This window comes from Dipodomys spectabilis, unplaced genomic scaffold, assembly GCF_019054845.1.
Source record: "Dipodomys spectabilis isolate Male_0828 unplaced genomic scaffold, ASM1905484v1 ptg000127l, whole genome shotgun sequence".
Lineage (NCBI taxonomy): Eukaryota > Metazoa > Chordata > Mammalia > Rodentia > Heteromyidae > Dipodomys > Dipodomys spectabilis.
The window spans coordinates 4328367-4349795 of record NW_024870804.1 but is presented as its reverse complement, the minus strand read 5'-3'; the positions used below and the strand labels follow the sequence as shown (position 1 = coordinate 4349795).

The window sequence follows — 21429 nt, the reverse complement described above, 5'->3', positions numbered from 1 at the left end:
TTGATTGATTTGCTCTAGGCTTCTCCTCCCCCTTCTCACCCCCATCTGGCTTACCCATAGTCCTACAGCCAGGACAAAGAGGAAGTAAAGAACCAGCACAGCAATGTCGCCTGGCTCCAGGCTCTTCCTGGGAAATGCCTCCAGTGCATCTGACTGTGGAGGCTCCGAACTGCTGGTGACTCTCTCCATGGTGCTGAAGGAATCCTACCAATCCTGGGGAAGTAAAAATACTGGTTAGATGTCAGATCCTAGATCTTCCTCTTCTCACCCTCTGCAGCTGCCTCCCTGGAGCATCTGAGACAGAGGATCCACACAGAGGGGTGTGTGGTATACACAGAACTTCAGGAAGACAGAGTCACTATTCATTTATCCACTCACCCACTCACTTACCTGTCCATCCAGCCATTCATCCACTCACTCATCCATCCACCCATCCAACCAACCAACCATCCATCCATCTCATCCACTCATTTATCCTTTCCTTCACCTATTCATACATCCATTCATCCATTCATTCATCTGTCCAACCAAACATCCACACATGCCAGTCATCCACCCACCATCTATCTACTCATCCACTCATTCATCTATACAAACCAACCATCCATCCATCTTATCCATTACTCATTCTTTCATCCTTTCCTTCATCTATTCACTCATCCATTCATTTACTCATTCATCTATCTATTCATCCACTCATCCACTCAACAAAGCCACATCACATCCTTGTCTGATTTTTTTTTTTTTTTGGTTGGTCATGGAGCTTGAACTCTGGGCCTGGGCACTGTCCCTCAGCTCTTCAGCTCAAGGCGAGCACTCTATCACTTAAACCACAGCACCACTTCTAGCTTTTTCTGCTTATGTGGTGCTGAGGAATCAAACCCAGGGTCTCATGCATGCAAGGCAAGCACTCTACCACTGAGCCACCTTCCCAGCCCCTTGGCTGATTTTTTTAAAATACTCACTTGGAAAAACAAACAATAAACAAGTTTTTGGTGGCACTGGGGTTGGAACTCAGGGACTCATACTTTCAAGAAAGGTGTTCTAGCACCTGAGCCATCGTCCAGTCCTTTCTGCTTTAGTTATATTTCAGATAAACTCTTGTATTTTTTTAAGCAGGCCAGTCTCAGTCTGAAATCCTCCCATCTTTGCTTCCCGAGTAGTTGGGATTTCACTGGTGCCCAGCTTGATTGGTGGCTTTGATGCAAAAATAAGCGGAAGAAGGGAGGAGAAAAGGAGACCAGCTAAACAGTATCAAGTGGTCACAGCCCCATCTCATCTCCTGCAACACAGGAATGAGTAGCAGAAGTCAGATTCCCACTCAGTTCACCGCCACTTGGGCCTCTGTCGGGTCTAGTGGGTTTTGTTTTGTGCATGCAGTTTACTACAGTTTTTGTTTTAAGAGGTTGTTAACTTCAAATATCTAGATCTGAAGGGCGAGTTTATTAACTAGTTGTATTCCTGGACCTTTTGACATTAAAACTGATACAAAAAAGAAGGAAAGAAGGAAGAAAGAAAGAAAAAAGGAAGGAAGGAAGGAGGGAGGGAAGGAAGGAAGGAAGGAGGGAAGGAAGAAGGGAAGGAAGGAAGGATGGAAGAAAGGGAGGAAGGAAGGAAGAAAGGAAGGAGGGAAGGAAGGAAGGAAGAAGGAAGGAAGGAAGGAAGGAAGGAACTATTTGGGCTCCTGGTTTCAGAGAGCTCATCCAGGCTTGCTTGGTGCCTTGCATCTAACGGACACTGTGGCAGTGGGGATGTGTAGTAGAGGATATTTCTACTTCAAGTCTGACAAGAAGCAGAGTGTGAGGCAGGAAGGCATGAGGAACAAGAGACCACCCTGCTAAGCACCTGCTTCCGTCAGCTGCATCCCACAGCTAGCTCTATCTCCAAGAGTCCTCAAAGACTTCAACAGCTAACCCTGCTCAAAGCTCTTTAGTTCTAGGTCAAGCAGGCTGTGGTTCATGCCTATAATTCCAGCAGCACTCAGGAAGTGAAGGTAGGAAGATCTTAACTTGAGCCACATAGAAAGACTGCCTCAAAGCCAGGTACTGGTGGCTCACGCCTGTAATCCTAGCTACTCAGAAGGTTGAGATCTGAGGATCGAGGTTCAAAGCCAGTCTGGGCAGGAAACCCCGTGAGATTCTAATCTCCAATTAACCCCCAGAGAACCGGCTATGGCTGGGGCTCAAGTGGTAGAGCACTAGCCTGGAGCTGAAGAACTCAGGGACAGTGCCAAGGCCCAGAGTTTAAGCCCCATGACCAAAAAAAGAAAAGAGAGAGGGGGGGGAGAAGGAAAAGAAAGGAAAGGAAAAAGAAAGATGCCTCAAAAACAACAAAAGTCAGCTGGGCACCAGTGACTCACGCCTGTAATCCTACCTACTCAGGAGCTGGGATCTGAGGATTGTGGTTCAGAGCCAGCGGCGGCAGTCCATGAGACTGTTTAATTAACCACCAGAAAACTGGAAGTAGCACTGTGTCTCTCGGTGATACCGTGCTAGCCTTGAGTGAAAAAGGCCAGGGACACCCAGGCCTTAGAGTTCAAGCCACACAACTGACAAAAACAAAAAGGTCTGAGCCAGGTTCTTCTGGCTCACCTCTGTGATCCTAGCGACTCAGGAAACTGAGAGCTGAAGGATTGAGGTTTAAAGCTATCACACAGGCAAGAAAGCCCACAAAACGCCATCTCCCAAATACATAGCAAAAGGCAGGGCTGGGGGTGTGGCTCTAGTGGTAGACCAGCCATGAAAGCAAGCAAGCTGAGAAAGTGTGAAGCCTGGAGTTTAATCCAGGCAAAATAAAAACCCAAAGTCTTAAATTCGAAGTCTCTTGAGACATTGTCACCTACAGCCCCTATGACCTCTGTCTTGAGCTGGCTGCACTGGTTGCCTAAAACTTTCCTCTGTAGACAGACATCTCCCATTCCTGGCATATCCCAGAGTCCTGGGGTCTCCACTTCAGCTTAGGCTCAACGCTGGTAGCTTCCCACATCATCCTCACAGTAGCTGCGTTTTCCTTGTACCTTGTGATTTTCAACTCAATGGAGACTTGCCCATTTCTGTCACTGGAGGAGAAATGAGGGCTTCCTGCAGCCGAGCAAAATCTCAGGTCCTGGGGACCAGTCATAAAATGCATTTCAACAATCAGGCGCTGGTGGCTCAGGCCTGTCATCCTAGCTACTCAGGAGGCTGAGATCTGAGGGTTGTTTGTGGTTGAAAGCCAGCCAGGGCAAGAGACTCTTATCTCCAATGAGCTACCAGAAAACCAGAAGTGTCAAAGTGGTAGAGCACTCGCCTTGAGCAAAAGCTCAGGGAAAGCACCCAGGTCCTGAATTCAAGCCCTAGGACCCCACAACAGAAAGGGCTGGGAAGGTGGCTCAGTGGTAGAGCGCTTGCCTTGCATGCATAAGGCCCTGGGTTCAATTCCTCAGCACTACATAAGCAGAAAAAGCCAGAAGTGGTGCTGTGGCTCAAGCGGTAGAACACTAGCCTTGAGCTGAAGAGCCCAGGGACAGCGCCCAGGCCCAGAGTTCAGGCCCCACAACCAGCAAAAAAACAAAAAAGAAAAGAAAAGAAAAACAACAGAAAGGGTTGAAGCTCTCCTCAGGTAGGCAATGCTGACATATTGTGTCTTTTTTTTTTTGGCCTGTCCTGGGGCTTGAATTCAGGGCCTGGGCACCATATCTGAGCTTCTTTTGCTCAAAGTTAATGCTTTGAAATTTGAGCCCCAGTGCCACTTCCAGCTTTGTCTGTGTATGTGGTACTGAGGAATGGAACCCAGGGCTTCATGCATGCTAGGCGAGCACTCTACCACTGAGCCCCATTCCCAGCCCAGATACTGTGTGGTTTAACAATGGGTTTTGTGTTCTGTTCAGCTGAGGCGCAGGGTGGGGGCCTGGAAGCCCAGTGTCTGGTTTCTGAACTTGCTTTTTTCCTTTCACACATTTGAACCTACAGCTTCCCACACAGGGGCCTTGTGAGCAAGGTGAGCACGGGACTCGCTGCTTCACATCGGGGATGCAGGAGCGGCAACTAGAAGGTTCTAGAACATGACAGATCTGAGAGAGAGAGAGAAAGAGAGAAGACGTGGGGAGGAAGGGAAGAAAAGACAACTGATTGTGCTTTTTGGGAAGCCAGCCATCCTGGTCCCCAGCCTTGCCCAGACCCTGCCCCACCCCGCCCTCAGCCTGCCAGGCACCAAGAGAGAGAAAACTGACAAACAAGTTATTTATTAGTCTCAGCTCTGGGCCTGGGCCAGGGGAGGCCCAACCCATTTCCAAGCTGAGTGCCAGGGAAGTGGAGCCCTGCCCCCAGCGTGGGGGGGGGGGGGGGGAATGGGGCGGGGTGGAGGCAGCCTGCACCTGCGCCTCAGCCTCCAACTCCCAGGTAGAGCCCAGGCCCCGCCCTTCCTCAACGCACACACCTGTCCTGCGAACAGCCACCGCGGGAGGCTCTCAGGAGGCAGGGAAGTCAGCTCCCTTTCCCCTGAGTCCTGTCCTCCTATTTCCCCTGCCAGCCCTGGGAGGCTGGGAGAGGAAGACATAGAGGCTGATGGCCAGCTAGTGCGGGCTCTTGGTTGCGTCCTTCTAAGTCAGTGACAGAGGCAGGATTTGAACTCAGGTCAGCATGGAGGGTCTTTGTATTGGCATTACCAACTTCTCTTTCCTTCCTCCTTGCCCCTTTCCTCTTCCCCTCCAGCTGTCTCTGCTCTTTCCCACAAACCTTCATCTTCTGGCTCTGTGTTTTAGGAGGCGGAGGGGGGCGAGCATACATTAGGCTCCAGCTGTGTGCCATCCTCTGAGGAACTCAGTGGAACAACATTTACTCAGCATTAGGGTTCCCAGCTCTATGGGACGTCCTGAAAACTCAGTGGATCATTTATTAGCCACTGTTCATATACCAGGCCCTGGGGTAAGCCCTGGAGAATCAGGAAAACATACATTTATTAGGCCCCAGCTGTATGCCAGGCTCTATATGACATCCTGAAAACTCAGTGGACCATTTATTAGCTACCACCTGTGTGCCAATTTCTCTGTGCTAGGCTTATGCACCATGATCCTTCGATCTCAGTAACAAGTAGCAAGGATTACAGGTGAGAGTCACTGGCAGCCCCGTCTGGTATCTTTTCTTTTCTTTTCTCTTCTTTTTTTTTTTGTCTGTTGTGGGGCTTGAACTCTGGGCCTAGGCGCTGTCCCTCAGCTCTTCAGCTCAAGGCTAGCACTCTACCACTTGAGCCACAGCACCACTTCTGGCTTTTTCTTCTATGTGGTGCGAGGAATCGAACCCAGGGCCTCAGGCATGCAAGGCAAGCACTCTACCACTGAGCCACCTTCCCAGCTCCTTTCTTTTCTATTTTTATACCAGTCCTGGGGCTTGAACTCAGGGCCGGAGTACTGTCCCTAAGCTTTTGTGCTCAAGGCTAGTGCTCTCCCAATTGAGCCACAACTCCATTTCTAGCTTTTTGGTAGTTAATTGGAGATCAGAATCTCACAGACTTTCTTTCCTCAGCTGAACTACAACCCTCAGATGTCAGCCTCCAAAAGTAGCTAGGACTACAGGCGTGAGCCACCAGCACCCAACTGTTCTATTTTCATAAATTCATGTCTTTCTTTCCCTGACTGCCCTTCCTGCCCCCAAAGTCAACCCCAGGCACCAAAATAATTAATTTTATTAAAAATAAAACCATTAAAAAACAAATCCAGGACTGGGAAAGTGGCTCAGTGGTAGAGCGCTTGCCTTGCATGCCTGAGGCTCTGGGTTCGATTCCTCAGCACTACATAAGCAAAAAAGCGGGAAGTGGCGCTGTGGCTCAAGTGGTAGAGCGCTAGCCTTGAGCTGAAGAGCTGAGGGACAGCGCCCAGGCCCAGAGTTCAGGCCCCACGACCGGACCAAAAAATAAAATAAATAAATAAAAATACTTGCATTAAAAAAAACACACACACACACAAATCCAGCACAGGCGGATCTGGCCACTCTAACGAACCCCACTGACAGGTTAAGCAGAGGTGACATCTGGCGTTAGGCCACTGTGCTGGTAAATGACTGAACTGGGCTCTGACCCAGGCTTAACTCCCAAGTCCTTCCCAACCTTGGAGTGGAAAATTCCAGTGTGACACAAGGCCAAGCTGAGCCAGCAGACGCGTGTGCCCTTTCCTCGAACTTCTTTGGGGTCAGTGCTGATGGAGGGCTCATCATTCACACTCCTTCACAAGCTGGGCTTTCTATTGGTCTGGCCTGGAAGGACTGGGAGGGGAAGCTTCCCTGCCAAGGGGGAGAGGGAGAAAGAATGGAAGAAGGGAGGGGCAGCTGTGCAGGGCAGAGGAGCTGCAAGGATCTGGCAGAGCGGAAGGGAAGGGCTAACTTGCCACCCTTGTCCTCCGGCCCAGAGGAGGCTTGTGACCCAGCAATAAGGAATCTAGAAAAAGGCCAACTGACTGACTCCAGGACTCTAGGCTGGCTCATCCACAGAGAATAAGAAGAGCCCCAGCTCTGGTGATTAGTTAATGAATTCTAGGTACTCTAGGGCAAGGCAGATTTCTCCAAATAGGCCATCCAGGGTCACAGGCACACACTCACACACACACACACACACACACACACACACACACACACACACACACACACACACACGGGACCCAGGAGAGTGTTTCCCCCACTCCCTTTATGTCTTCAGGGATTACCCTGTCTTGTGATTTCCAGAGGGAATAGAAGTTACTAGAGCACCTTCTAGACCTAGACCTGTCCATCTAAGTACCAAGGGGCCCCTTACAGATGCCCAGTCTGCATCTCAAAATAACCCATGCAAGCCAGAAACCAGTCTCATTTTGTTAACTGCTCCTGCCAGAAACCCAAGGCATCCTTAATTTATCTAGCTCCACCTACTCACTCACCTGTTCATTTATGAGCCCACCCATCTGTTCATCCATCTACCTATCCAACCATCTAATCATCCATCCATCATTCACCATCCAGCATCTATCTAACCATCCATGCATCCACCCACCCACCCAACAACACAACCATTTATCCATCCATGCATCCACACACCCATCCAACAACACAACAATCCATCCATCCATCTATCCATCTGTCTACTCATCTATCCATCATTCACCATCCATCTATCCATCCTTCATCCATCCATCTACCCAACAATGCAACATCTACTTGCCTATCCATTCATCCATCCATCCATCTTCCCAACAACCAACCATCCAGCCATTCATGCATGCATGCATCCATCTATATGCCCATTTTACTATCCATCCATTCATCCACCCAACATTGCAACAATTCATTCATCCATGCTTCTATCCATCCATCTGCCCATCCATCCATCCATCTATATGCCTACTTTCTTATCCATCTGTCCAACTAGCCAGCCATCCACCCAACAACAATCCATCCAACAATGCAACAATTCATCCATCCATGCTTCTATCCATGCATCTGCCCATCCCATCCATCTGCCCACTCTCCCATCCATCCATCCATCCATCCACCCAACATTCACCCATCCACCCATTTATCCAACAAGTCACCTGTGAGCACCTCTGTGTGCCAGGCAGGGCATCTACCATGCACATACAACATCAAAGAACTTCTAGTATCTCTTTCCCAGTTCCCAGAGTCTATTCACCCCATTTCTGTTCTCTGCTGCTTCCAAATCCATACCTTAAAATCCATTCATTTCCCTCCCCCCACCTCACTTCTACTTCAGTCACCTTCATGTAAGCTACTGTCCCTTCTTGTCCAGCCAGAGTAAGGACTTTCTCTCTTCCCACCCACTTTAGCTTCCTTTTACTGCACCTCACATGGAGGAGGGCTTGTTGAACATAAAGCAGGTCAGTCATTTGCTGGTTTGAGACAAGCTTTGTGCCTGCTGAGCTGCTCTGTTGTACCCAGTGCCACGGGGTGCAGGGGTCTCCCATCTATTCCTTGAAAGCTAGTTCTGGCCGCAGGGTCCTTACCATTCGGTTCCCCCACCTGTGGTGTTCTTCCCTCAGTCTTCTTTTTGTTTTGGTTTGGTTTCTGTTTTGCTTGGTCGGTTGTAGGGCTTGAACTCAGGGCCTGGGTGCTGCCCCTGAGCCTCCTTTGTGCTCAAGGCTAGTGCCATACTACTTGAGCCACAGTGGCACTTCCAGTATATGAGTGATTAATTAGAGATAAGAGTCTCATGGGGACTTTTCTGCCTGGGTTGGCTCTGAACCTTCCACCCTCAGATCTCAGCCTCCTGAGTAGCTAGGATTATAGATGAGCCACTGGTGTCTGGATTTGTTTCTTTCTTTCTTTCTTTCTCTTTCTCTCTCTCTTTCTCTCTCTCTTTCTTTCTCTTTCTCTCTTTCTCTCTTTCTCTCTCTCTTTCTCTCTCTCTCTCTCTCTTTCTCTCTCTCTTTCTCTCTCTTTCTTTCTTTCTTTCTTTCTTTCTTTCTTTCTTTCTTTCTTTCTTTCTTTCTTTCTTTCTTTCATTCTTCAGTCCTGGGGCTTGAACTCAAGGCCTGGGCACTGTCCCCGAGATTCTTTTGCTCAGGGCTAGTGCTCTAGCACTTGAGCCACAGTGCCACTTCTGGCTTTTTCTGTTTATGTGGTACTGAGGAATTGAGCCCAGGACTTCATGCATGCTAGGCAAGCACTCTACCACTAGGCCACATTCCCAGCCCTCTTCTTTATTTTTGTCAATGGTGGGGCACTGCCCCTGAGCTTTTATGCTCAAGGTTATTGCTCCACCACACAGTGTCACTTCTGGTTTTCTGGTGATTAATTGGACTGGCTTTGAACCATGAGCCTCAGACTGCAGTCTTCTGAGTAGCTAGAATTACAGGTGTGAGACACTAACGCCTGGCCCTTACACTCTTCCTACTACACTCTTCATCCTTTACCACAAACTGCCTACTCTTGCCCTTTGTCTAAGTGGAGTCTCTAAATGACTTGCTTTGAGGATGAATACGATTTGTCAGAGTTCAATGAAGCATGGCACCTGAGTTGCAGAATTCTCTCATTACGACCCATGTTACCGCAGCATAATCTTTGCAAGGCAGGGGCCATGTCAGTCTTGCCCCCAGAGCAGGTACCTTGTAGATCCTAATATACTACATCCCTGTGATCTTAGATACTCAACAGGCTGAGATCTGATGATCACAGTTCAAAGCCAGGCTAGGAAAGAAAGCCCATGAGACTTTTATCTTCAACTAACTACCAAAAAAGCCCGAAGGGGTAGAGTGTTAGCCTTGAGCAAAAGAAGCACAGGAACTGTGCCCAAGCCCTGAGTTCAAGCCCCAGAACAAACCAAGAGAACAAACCAAGCCCAACCAAACTTAGCAGCCACTTGCAGGGAGGGGTCTTAGAGGTTCTGCTGCTGGCATCTCCCACAGCGGGGCAGCCCCTTTTTCAAGGCCTTACCTCCACTAGTTCCTTGGGGAGAGAGAGACCTCTGGCAGGCTTTTGCTCAGAAGGAAGCAACATAACACCAGAAAAGCTACTGGACCAGTGGGGCAACTCACAGCAGGTGCAGAGGTGTTTTTGAGCCAGCAAATGATCAGACTTGATTTACATTCACATGAAGGGTGGAGTTCAAAGAAGCCACAGTGGCAAGGAGTGGGAATTGAGCCCCAACTCCTCCCCACCCGCCTCTTATCAGTGCTATTCGGGTCCAGTGGCTCAGTAACCTTGGACTTGTCCAAGAGTGTGGGAAGGCAGTATTTGAGCAATGTGGATAGAAAGCTCTGCATAAGTCAGGCACCGGCAGGCACACACACACATGCGTTGGTCTGGTAGCTAATGTCAGCTTTGGTTTGCCACCCAGCTTATGTGCTTTATGTAAATGATATATTCACACCCTCCTCCCTCTCTCCTCCTCCTCCCTTCCACCCTCTCTTCCTTTCCCCCTCCCTCCCTTTCCCCTTCTCTACCTCCCTTTTTCCTTCTCTCTCTATGTCTGTCTGTCTCTGTCTCTGTGTCTGTCTCTGCCTCTGCCACTGCCTCTCTCTCTCTCTCTCATATCTGTCTATGTGCTGGTCCTGGGGCTTGAACTCAAGGCCTAAGCACTGTCCTTGAGCTTTATCTGTTCAATGCTAATGCCCTACTACTTGAGCCACACCTGTATTTCTGGCTTTTTGCTGGTTAATTGGAGAGTCAAGGGCTTTCCTGTCTGAGCTGGCTTTGAACTGGGATTCTCAGATCTCAGCTTCTTTGGTGTGTGTGTGTGTGTGTGTGTGTGTGTGTGTGTGTGTGTGTGTGTGTGTGTGTGTGTGTGTGTGTGTGTTGTCAATCATGGGGCTTGAACTCAGGGTCTGAGTGCTGTCCCTGAGCTGTTTTGTTCAAGGTTAGCCATTCTACTGCTTGAGCCACAGCTCCACTTCTGGCTTTCTGGTGGTTCATTGGAGGTAAGAGTCTCATGGCCTTTCCTGCCCCGGGGCTGGATCCACAGATCTCAACCTCCTGAGTATCTAGGATGACGGGCGTGAGCCACCAGTGCCCAGCTTAGATCTCAGCATCTAGAGTAGCTAAAATGATACCTGTGAGCCACAGGCCTGGCAAGCTTTCTCGATCTCCTGATTTCCTGCCATACCTGTGGACTGGGCCAGGCTGAGGCCTACCTTCTAAGTTGACAAGATAAGAAACTAGGTGTCCGGTGACCAGATAGTTGGCTCAGTGTCCCTGGAACTCTGGTTAAGTGAAACCCCTGCTCCCCCCACCCAGCCTCCACACACACACACACACACACACTATCATTTACCAAAGCCTACGTGCCAAACTCCCACCTGCCCTACCCTGTACTCCGATTGCTTCAGGCCTGAACAGATCTGCAGAGTGGAATTGGTTCCCCTCCTAACCCCCCAGCTCACAGCTGGGGCTTCTCTGCAGAGCACAGTCAGTCACCGGGGGGGCCCCTTGGGAAGGGGAGGGCCTTACCTTCTTCCAGATGCAGCCTCACCGATTGGGAGCTGGTGGGGAGGTTGGGGGGCTTCAGAGGTCAATGGAGGCGGAGATGGCTGGAAGAAGGGAGACCTTGGGGCTCCGGTCCTCCTCACCTGCGGCTGTCAGCCTCCACGCAGGTCAAACTCCAAACTCCAGGCCCGGGTTACAGCAGGGGTTAAAGGAAGCAAGAAGAGAGGCAGATCCGTAGAACCCTTGAACTCTGAGCAGGCCCCTTCAGTGGAGGTGGCCAGCCCTGCCTTCAGCCTCTGGCCAGGCCCTCACCTGATGGGGGATGGAGGGGGGGGGGGGTAGGGCCCAGAGGAAGGGGGACAATCTGGAGCTTGGAGCCTCCTTGGCTTCACTTACCAACTCCTCCACCCTCTGCCTCCTCCCTCCACACGGGGAGCTGGCAGGCAGCTGCCTGAGGAGGGGGAGGGGGAGGGGGAGGAGAGCCGCATGGGGGTTCCAGAGATAAAGGAGATTTACAACCGTGCTGGCCCAGCCCCTTCCTTACCACTCTGCAGATCCCAGCTGCGGTCCAGCATGCAGGGAGCACCAGAGATACCAAGAAGCTGCTGGGGTGCCTGGTGGCTCACACCTGTCATCTTGTCTACTGTGGAGGCTGAGGTCTGAGGACCGTGGTTCAAAGCCAACCCCGGGCAGGAAAATCTGTGAGACTTTTTCATCTTCAATAAGCCACCAAAAACAACAAAAACCAGACATGGAGCTGTGGCTCATAGTGGAAGAGCTCCAGCCTTGAGCATAAAAGCTCAGGGGCAGCGCCCAGGCCCCAAGTGCAAAACCATCGGACCAGCACAGAAAAAAAGAAAAAGCAATAAAAGACACCAGGAAAGCCCAAGGGAGGGAGAGGAGCCATTGCAAAGCCTTTCTTCCTTTTCCAGAAAAATCTTTAATCCCTAGCATCTGAGACGGGACACTTGCGAGTCGGTTCTGCGCTTGCTACGTGTCGTGGACACTCCGGCCATCTGGCGACGCAGCTGGCAATCCAGGGGTGGCTATCACCCCACTAGGTCCCTCTTTCCCTTCAGGTCCTCAGTGCAGGCTCCGTCCTTGTTACTCAGCAGCCCAGAAACAATAGGAACAATAGCCCGTGTCTCTCGGTACCAGGAACTGTTCTGCGCTTGTGCTGCCTTACCAGCTCTTTCCAGCCGTCCCCTAGGCCGGGAAACTGAGGCAAGAATGGTGAGTATGCAGCTGGTTGTGAACCAGGCCATGTGCATCCCACAGGGACAGTGGGAGTGGGCTGGGATGTCCGAGGGGACTGAAGGTGGCCTGGCTATGGAGCAGATGATGTGGGTCCCCCAGGGCTGGAAGACGGCTGGTGCTGGAGAAAGGGACAGACAGGCCGGGCACCGGTGGCTCACGCCTGTCATCCTAGCTACTCAGGAGGCTGAGATCTGAGGATCACAGTTCAAAGCCAGCCCGGGCAGGAAAGTCCAGGAGACTCTTATCTCCAATGAACCACCAGAAAACTGGATGTGGCGCTGTGGCTCAAGGGGTAGAGCACTAGCCTTGAGCTGAAGAGCTGAGGGACAGCGCCCAGAGTTCAAGCCCCAGGACTGACAAAAAAAAGAAAAAGAAAAAAGGGATAGACAGGAGGCTGTGATTTGGGCTCGGAGGATGGAGGACAATGATGGGAAGATAATGGGGTGACTTAGGTGGTCCCCTAGACCCTGGAAGTCCAGGCTTGACTTCCTGAGCATGTGGGGAGAATTATCGTCATGGCAGTGAGGAGGTACAGCCAACTAGAGAGCATGTGGTCCCGCTGACAGGAAGCAGCCACTCAGCAACAGCAGGAGCAGAAGGTAGAAGATTCTAGAAAAGTTATACAAAATCTCACAAGTATTCGTGCAGCCGCCTTGGCCCCTGGCTTGGCATGCTGATCGTCTCTCTTTGCCATTGGTGCCACTGAAAATGGGCAAGAACAAAGCTAAAACTTTTTGGAAAGCCAGGTACCAGTAGTTCACGCCTATAATCCTACCTACTTAGGAGGCTGAGATCTGAAGATCACGGTTCCAAGTCAGCCTGGGCAGGAAAGTCCATGAGACTGATATCTAATTAGCCACCACAAAGCTGGAAGTGGAGCTGTGGCCGAAGAGATGAGTGCTAGCCTTAAGCACAAAGGCTCAGGGACAGTGCTCAGGCCAAGTTGAAGTCCCAGGACTGGGACACACATGCATTTGTGCCCATGTGTGCATACACACACACATATACACACACACACTTTTCTTTTTTTTGTCAATCATGGGGCTTGAACTCTGGGCCTGGGCGCTGTCCCTCAGCTCTTCAGCTCAAGGCTAGCGCTCTACCACTTGAGCCACAGCACCACTTCCGGCTTTTTCTGTTTATATGGTGCTGAGGAATTGAACTCAGGGCCTCATGCATTCGAGACAAGCACTCTATCACCGAGCCACCTTCCCAACTCCCCCCCATCTTTTGGAGAACTTTCTGGATGATTCTTATAGAGTTAATATCCCCCTCCCCTATCACCCAGCAATGCCCTTCTTGTTGCTTGCCCCCAGGAAAGAAAAATATACCATCTAGGCTGAGGATTAGTGGCTCATGCCTGTAATCCTCGCCACACAGAAAGCTGAAATCTGAGGATCAGTCTGGTAGAACAGTCCATGAGGCTCCATCTCCAATTAACCACAAATAACTTGGACTGGAGGTATGGCTCAACTGGCAGTAATTATATGGGTGCTTATTACTGTTAAAACTCATTGAATGGCTGGAAGCTGGCTGGTGGCTCATGCCTGTAAAGTAGCTACGGAGGAAAGTGAAATCCTGAGGATTAAGGTTTGAGGCCACCCTCTGGAAAACTCCATCTCCAAAATAACCAACACAAAGCTTGCTGAAGGTGTGACTCAAGTGGTAGAGTGCCAGATGTGAGCAAGCAAGCTCAGCAAGCTCAAGACTCTAAGTCCAGGTTTTTTTTAAGAAAAAAAAAAAACCATAAAATGGAATGAAAGACTCTGTGTATGTGTGTGTGTGTGTGGGGGGGGGGGGGTGTCTTTTTTTTTTGTTTTGTTTTTTGTCTGTCATGAGGCTTCTGAGCCTGGGCACTGTCCCTCAGCTCTTCAGCTCAAGGTGAGTGCTCTACCACTTGAGCCACAGAGCCACTTCTGGTTTTTTGGTGGTTAATTGAAGATAAGAGTCTCACTGACTTTCTTGCCTGGGATTGGCTTTGAACATGATCCTTAGATCTCAGCCTCCTGAGTAGCTAGGATTATAGGCATGAGCTGGCGGCCAACCATTTAAATTATTTCTTCCTTTTTTTCTTTTTTCTTTTTTTTGTCAGTCATGGAGCCTGAACTCTGGGCCTGGATGCTGTCCCTCAGCTCTTCAGCTCAAGGCTAGTGCTCTACCACTTAAGCCACAGCACCACTTCTGACTTTTTCTGCTTATGTGGTGATGGGGAATTGAACCCAGGGCCTCATGCATGCAAGGCAAACACTCTACCATGGAGACATCTACCCAGCCCCCTCTAGATTCAATTTTTAAAAGTTAAGTATCCAGTAATATATTCCACCTGGAGTCTTTCAGGATTAGGAATTTTTGAGAATTTCTATGGCAAAGGAGCCGAAGGCTGAAGTCCTGGTGAATAGGCCACACAGAGAAAGAGTGTTAGAAGAGGAGGCCCGCAGTGAAGGTCTGGGATGGCTAAAGGGTCTGCTCCAGACAGCGCTCGGCTCTCAGACAGCCTGGCAGGCTGGTGCACAGCGCTGTTAATGAGTCAACAGAGACTGAGTTGCTGAGCACTGGAACAGCAACTCCCTCAGGCAGGCAGCTTGGGGTTTGCAAAAGGAGAGAGACCAGCAGCAAACCAACAGCCATCCACTCTGCCTGTCCTGCTGGCTCAGTAGGAGAAATTCAGAGAGAAATGCTTGCCAGGCTTTCGAGAATACAGATTGGCAAGTTTTTATTTAGTTTTCAGTGGTTTATTTGGATCATGTGTTTTGCTGTTGTTGTTGTTGTTCAGTTGGTGTGTGTGTGTGTGTTCTGGGGCTTGAACTCAGGACTTGGGTGCTGTCCCTGAGAATTTTTTTCTCTTTTTCTTCAAGGCTGGCGTCACAGCCCCACTTTTGGCTTTTTTGGTGGTTGATTGGAAATAAGAGTCTCATTGGCTTTCTTTTCCCAGACTGGACTTGAACTTCTATCCAGACATCTCAGCCTCCTGAGCAGCTAGGATTATAGGCATAAGCAGCCAGTGCCCGGCTCATTTAGGGTTTTTACAGATGGAAGAAGCAGATCTCCTCGGAAAGCCGCCTGATCTGGCTCAAGGATTCTTCCAGAGAAAGATGTCGCCTCGCGCCCCCCAGTGGCCACTCTGGGGCGGGGAGTGGAAAGGGAAAGAAAATCCACACAAGGGACCAGTTGCAGTCATCACCAGAGCAAAGAGCTGTTTACAAAGACAATGCCATAACATCAGGCTGACCAAAGCGAGTCTGTTGTTTCTAAAAGTGGCTCTTTAAAGATAGTATAAATGATGCAAAACAAAGTGTATATATTTATGGGGCTTGAACTCTGGGTCTGGGTGCTGTCCCTCAGCTCTTCAGCTCAAGGCTAGTGCTCCAACACTTGAGCCACAGCACCACTTTCAGTTTTCTGGTGGTTTATTGGAGATAAGAGTCTCACAGACTTTCCTGCCTCAGCTGGCTGGCTTTAAACCTCAATCCTCAGATCTCAGCCTCCTGAGTAGCTAGGATGAGCCACCAGCGCCCAGCTATTATTATTATTATGTCAGTCGTGGGGCTTGAACTCTGGGCCTGGACACTGTCCCTCAGCTCTTCAGCTCAAGGCTAGTGCTCTACCACTTGAGCCACAGTGCCACTTTTGGTTTTTCTGGTGGCTTATTGGAGATAAGAGTTTTACAGACTTTCCTGCTCAGGCCGGCTTTGAACCACGGTCCTCAGATCTCAGCCTCCTGAGCAGCTAGGATTACAGGTATGAGCCACCAGTGGCAAGCCGCCAGCTATTATTATTTTTGTTGTTGTTAGTCATGGGGCTTGAACTCGGTCTGGGCGCTGTCCCTGAGCTCTTCAGCTCAAGGCTAGTGTTCTATCACTTTGAGCCACAGTGCCACTTCTGGTTTTCTGGTGGTTAACTGGAGATTAGAGTCTCACAGACTTTCCTGCCTGGCTGACCTTGGACTGCAATCCTCAGATCTCAGCCTCCTTAGTAGCTAGGTACAGGCATGAGCCACTGGTGCTTGGCGGTTGCTTGATATTCTGAGTGCTCCAGATTTAAATTCCAGCCTCTCCACATTCTGTGAAGTTCCCCAATGTGAGCATCTCTACCCACCTTACCTCTCTGGCTGCACCAATGGACACTCTTAACCGTCTGTGTCAGCACCCAGACTTTTATCCCAACTTTTTGGAACCAGGTATGGAACACTCTGGATTCTTCCTCAATTTGGTACTTGGTGATTCAAAGTGAGGGAGAACCTTGAACAAGTATTCTATTTTCTATGGGCCTTTCTGGAGGACACACAGGTGAGTAGTCTCCAATGAGCTCTGTTGTAGGTAATGCGGTTGACTGGTGGGTTGCTGTGGTAATGGTTGCCTAGATGACCTTTATTGAAGGGCATTTTTATCAAACATCACTGACTTCACTTGGTGTCAGTAGGTATTTGATGGGCGGCTTTGAATGCAGAAAGTAAACAATTCTACACTCAAAGCCCAGTGTCAGTGGCTCAGGCCGTAATCTGAGCTACTCAGGAGGCTGAGATATGAGGATCAGTTCCAAGCCAGCCCAAGCAGCAAAGTCCTTGAGACTCTTATCTCCAATTAACTGGCAAAAAGAAGAAAATCTAGAAGTGGAGCTGTGGCTCAAGTGGTAGAGCTAGTCTTGAGCAAAAACGCCCAGAAACTGAATTGAAGTGCTAGGACTAGCAAAAATTAAAAAAAATAAATAAATCCCACATTCCGGCAGATGCTTGTTTTCTGAACTTGTAGCCTATGAGGAACTAGGATTTTTTTTTGGTGCTGCTCCTGGGTTTGAACTCGGGGCCTGGGCACTGTCTCTGAGCTTCTTTGTTCAAGGCTAGCACTATTATTTGAGCCACAATTCTTCCTTTTTTTGTTGTTCATTTGTTGTTTTGATAGCTAGTTGGAGATATGAGTCTCATGGACTTTCCTACCTGGGCTTTGAATCCTGATCCTCAGATCTCAGCTTCCTGAGTAGCTGGGATTACAGGCACTAGCCACTGCCATCCAGTTTGAGCTATAAACTCAGTATCTGATGTCCTCACTCCATGGCTAGCACTCTATCACTGAGCCACGTCTCCAACCCCCAAGTCGTGGTTTTTAATTCTGTCTGGGCAGTAAAATGTGTGTGTGTGAACTCAGCCTTGTCAGAAAGACCTGGCAAAACAGGGAGGAGCTAGCAGAGGACTAGGGTGGAGGTGGAGGGGTGAGGGTGGGAGGGCTAGTTGAGATCTACCATTCAGAACCCACATTGGAGGAGAGCACAAGGATTGGCAAGGGAGGAGCTTGTGGCCGACTTGGTAACAATTTGGACCGGGTAGAATAATTCCAAAGGCCTCTTTAACCAGTAACTAGGAACCATCTTCAAAGCCAAGGACGGATGCATGCCAATGGCTTTTCCTTGGCCCTGATGCCGGGCCACAGAAGTCTGCAACTCCTATTTCTGCATATGGCCCCTTATAGAAGCACTACTGGGTTTGAGATCACAACTTCCACCACCAACCCCTGGAACCACACTGCCAGCTCTTTCTGGTTGTTTTGGTGCTGGTTCTGGGGCTTGAGTTCAGGCCCTTGCTCCCTGGCTTGGCCTTTTCAAACCCAAGGCTGGTACTCTGTGACTTCAATCACAGCTCCACTTCTGGCTCTGGTTACTTTTAAGATAGGGCCTTATTCTTTCCCCGTGATCCTTCTGTTTACATTTCCCACTGTAGCTGGGTGGCTGGTGCATGCTTTCATCCCCAGCCTTTTCTGCTGGGCTTTTTAAAAAAAGTTGTCAGTCATAGGGCTTGAACCTCAGGGCCTAGGCACGCTATCCCTGAGCTCTGTCACTCAAGGCTAGCACTCTACCATTTGAGCCACACTGCCACTTCTGAGGGGATTTTTTTTTTTGGCTAGATGGGCTTCTTTAAATGCATTTTAATCTTTTTTGGTGCTAGTACTGGGGCTTGAACTCAGTGCCAACCCCAAGATCTTTCGCTCATGGCTAGTGCACTGCCATGAGCCACAGCTCCACTTCTAGTTTTCTAGTGGTTCGCTGGAGATGAGTCTCACAGACTTTCCTGCCAATGCAGGAAAGCATGATCCTGATACCAGCCTCCTGAGTAGCTAGGATTACAGGTGTGGGCCTGTAGCGCTGCTCAAAGCAGGACATGAGGACCCTAATCTCACTCTGTTTGGAGGGAAGGCACTAGAAACTTTTAAAGAGCAATTTAACCACCAGGGCACATGCGAGTCATGGGAGGTAGGACAATTCAGGAAGGACCCCTCCCCCTCCCCCCAGGAGTGAAAGCACTTCAGGAAACGTTGTAATGGCGAGCCAGAAATCAAAACCATATTACTTTTTTTTTTTCTTAAATCAAACACTTTTATTTCCACATTAACAAGCGCAAAAAAAAAAAAAAAAAAAAAAAGAAAACAAAAACAAAAACTCCCAAACACTTTCGAACAATACAATGAACGCGGATACGAAGTCAGTTATATACTACTCGAAGCCCCAGAAGGCCAATCGGCGTGAACGCTCCACACATCTCCACACGTGGTTTTTCAAAGCTACCTTTGGTTTTTGGAAAAACCAGTATGGAAGTCAATATACACCGAATGCATTGAACAACAGCTGCTTGTATTAAAAGTGTCAGACAACATCAGCTTACCCCTGGCAAGTTAGAGCAGGAATTAAAGTCATACACTGAAATACAAACACAGGTTGTAGCCTAGAGCTCCCGCAGGGAGGAACAGGAGCGCCGAGGGGAAGAAAAGGCCAGTCCAGGCTGTGGCGAGAGTTTCTCATTGGGTGACAGAGGTATGAGAGTTAACACTAGTACACTGTCAAGTCATTAAGCTTCATGTTTCATGGTCTCCTGCGGAGGCTGGAGATGGGCACAAATGGTGGGAGGGTGAAGTCACAGAAAAGCTTTGAGCAACAAGATCCCAAAGGCGCTCAAAGAGGGCAGGAAGGAGCAAGCTACAGGTTCCCGTTGTTCTCACATTATTTCAGGGTGAAAGTGTGGATAAGTTCAGAGAAAAAGGTTCAAACAGTTGCTTTAGAATTTTAATCGGTTGATCTATGAGAACCCTCATACATAGCAACTTTGAAACTTTTGTTATAAAAAAGAGCCTACAAATAAACTCACAAAGAAGAGACAATTCATGGTGAGCAGCCAAAAAGTCATGGTTTATTATATCTGAAGAGATTTCATAATTCAAACACAACCAAACTGTACATTTTACAATCACATTCTATTTGTAAACAGTTAAAAGCCACTGACTTCTCCTGCCTCCTAGGACAGCAACAGTTAAGAATCAAGGCAATGAATGATGGCAAACTGGATCTGTAAAAGTTTTACCCTTGTTTAGTCCTGTCTTTGACTAAGCAAGCATTAGAATACCATTTGTGGGCAAAAAAAGGGAAGGAGTGGGGAGGGGACTTAAAATGGTGTAACTCGTTAGTTTGCAACAACATTTAAAATTCTCTTTATACAACAAACAACAGCTGTAAGCCCAATAACTTGGATACAGTATGCATAGTTACTGATTTCAGCTTTAAGGTACAACAGTTAAACGTTAACACAGTCACGAGAGGGCAGAAACAGCCACTTGATGGGGTCACAAAAAATGATTACTTACTGATTATTAGCAAACCATCATCACTCACTAATAAAAAGACAGCGTCTGAAAGCAGAATGCCAAACTCCAGCTTTAAGCAGGTTTTTTTTTTTTTTTGTTTTTTGTCTTTTTTTTTCTTTTTGGCAGAGAAAAATTCTTTAACAGAGCAATACGTAATATCAGTGCTAAAAGTTGGGTGGTTTCTTTTTTTTTTCCTATAAGAAACTACAAGGAAAAAAAAAATTTTTTTTATATATATATATTTTTAAACTGGGGAACTGGTTTTCCTGAGAACCATGCTCTTTGATTTAGGACAGGAATAGAAAACAAAAGAACATGGCCAAATGCTGCTCCTTTTTTTTTTTTTTTTTTTTCCCAGAGATAGAAAGCATCTTTTAAATCATCCTCCATTTTTTTTTTGTCTTTTAAATTTTTTTTAAATGATGGAAGAGTAAACATTTTTTTTTTCTCAAAAAACAAACAAAAAAATCTGTAAACAAGAAGGTCCACGGCGGGAACCTTCAAAACAAAATGGAAAAGCCTATTCAAAGTGCAGGGCCCGGCCCGGGAGGCAGGTGGGCTGCAAGTCACAGCTGTGGCCACAGTTTTTCAAACTGCAGAGTGAAATTCTTTAGTTTTACAACATGAAAAAACTGGTGCAATACTTTCATCACTAACACTACGTCAGCATCCGCACTTGATCTCGGAAAAGTCCACCACACCACGGAAGGTAGGCAACATCAAGGCATAGTAGAGCGCGCACTACGAACGTCCTTGAGTAAACATTTACACCCGGACGGCCGCCCCACCGCGCGGGGGCCGCCGCCCAGTGCAAAGGTAAAAGCTCATACATTATCAGCCAGAAAATGGTTTAGCAAAAAAAAAAAAAAAAAAAAAGGAAAACTAAGAAGAAAGAAAACAAGGGAGAGGTGAAGTGAGGGGGTCCTAAAAAAGGAGAAAGAATCCAAAGGCTAAACATGATGAATGCACACGTGAGCTCACGCCACGCGGTCTAGCATGTATGGCGCTATTTGGGAGTGTAAATAGATAGATACCTTTCACATTATAATATTGGCCTGCATGATTCAAGTATTCAAACTGATATGTTTTGGGGAAATCAAAGTGGAAAATGTGCAGAAAGTAGCTGTTCCCACAGTGGCCCCTGGCTGCAGGCGGCGAGCCCAGTTAGTGCCCCTTTCTTTCGTATCTTGAGGTCACAGATTGCGTGCACACCCACGTCACATGGACTCTCCACCCCCACCCAGGTGGTCAACAGAAAGAAAAGCGTTAATGGGGGATGGGCTGCTAATTCCCCGGGGGTCGCTGCTGCTCGGAGGCGCCCACAGGCTTGTGGCGTAGTGTGGGGTCCCCCAGAGGGAAGTGCCGTGAAGGTCTCCACAGTTAGCTCCCGACAGCGCAGCACCATTCCAGTGATTGAGGTCGGTCCGGCTGGAGAATGCGTGGGAGCAGTCGAGAGAGCCCAGCCGGCTCTGGCTGGACCCAAGCGACTGCCAGCCGGGAGAAGGGGTCAGAGACTGACTTTGTGCAAAGAAACGACTGATCTCCTCTTCACTGGCAAACTCAGCAAGAATAGTAGTGTTCCCCAGTACACACCTGGGGGGAAGCAGAGCTGTGTAAGGACTCAGGGCGTACCCAGGACCAAAAGTGGAGTTGGGGGGGGGGGGGTCTTG

At 48.7% G+C, this 21429-nt stretch overlaps 2 protein-coding genes across 7 annotated transcripts in view; both read right to left on the bottom strand.

The window, feature by feature from the left end:
* Window positions 1–11131, bottom strand: part of Slc5a11 (solute carrier family 5 member 11) — a 34662-nt gene extending 23531 nt beyond the window's left edge. Inside the window, exons 1-2 of the mRNA XM_042689771.1 lie at window positions 10905–11131; window positions 55–213 (exon numbers count right to left, since the gene is read on the bottom strand). Coding sequence (XP_042545705.1) covers window positions 55–189 — 135 coding nt within the window. The 5' untranslated portion in view covers window positions 190–213; window positions 10905–11131. The remainder of the gene's footprint in view (window positions 1–54; window positions 214–10904) is intronic.
* Window positions 11132–19279: 8148 nt separating this feature from the next.
* Window positions 19280–21429, bottom strand: part of Tnrc6a (trinucleotide repeat containing adaptor 6A) — an 85476-nt gene continuing 83326 nt past the window's right edge. For all 6 annotated transcript variants that reach the window (XM_042689773.1, XM_042689772.1, XM_042689774.1 and 3 more), the window contains one exon: window positions 19280–21352. In XM_042689773.1, coding sequence (XP_042545707.1) covers window positions 20977–21352 — 376 coding nt within the window. In that variant the 3' untranslated portion in view covers window positions 19280–20976. The remainder of the gene's footprint in view (window positions 21353–21429) is intronic.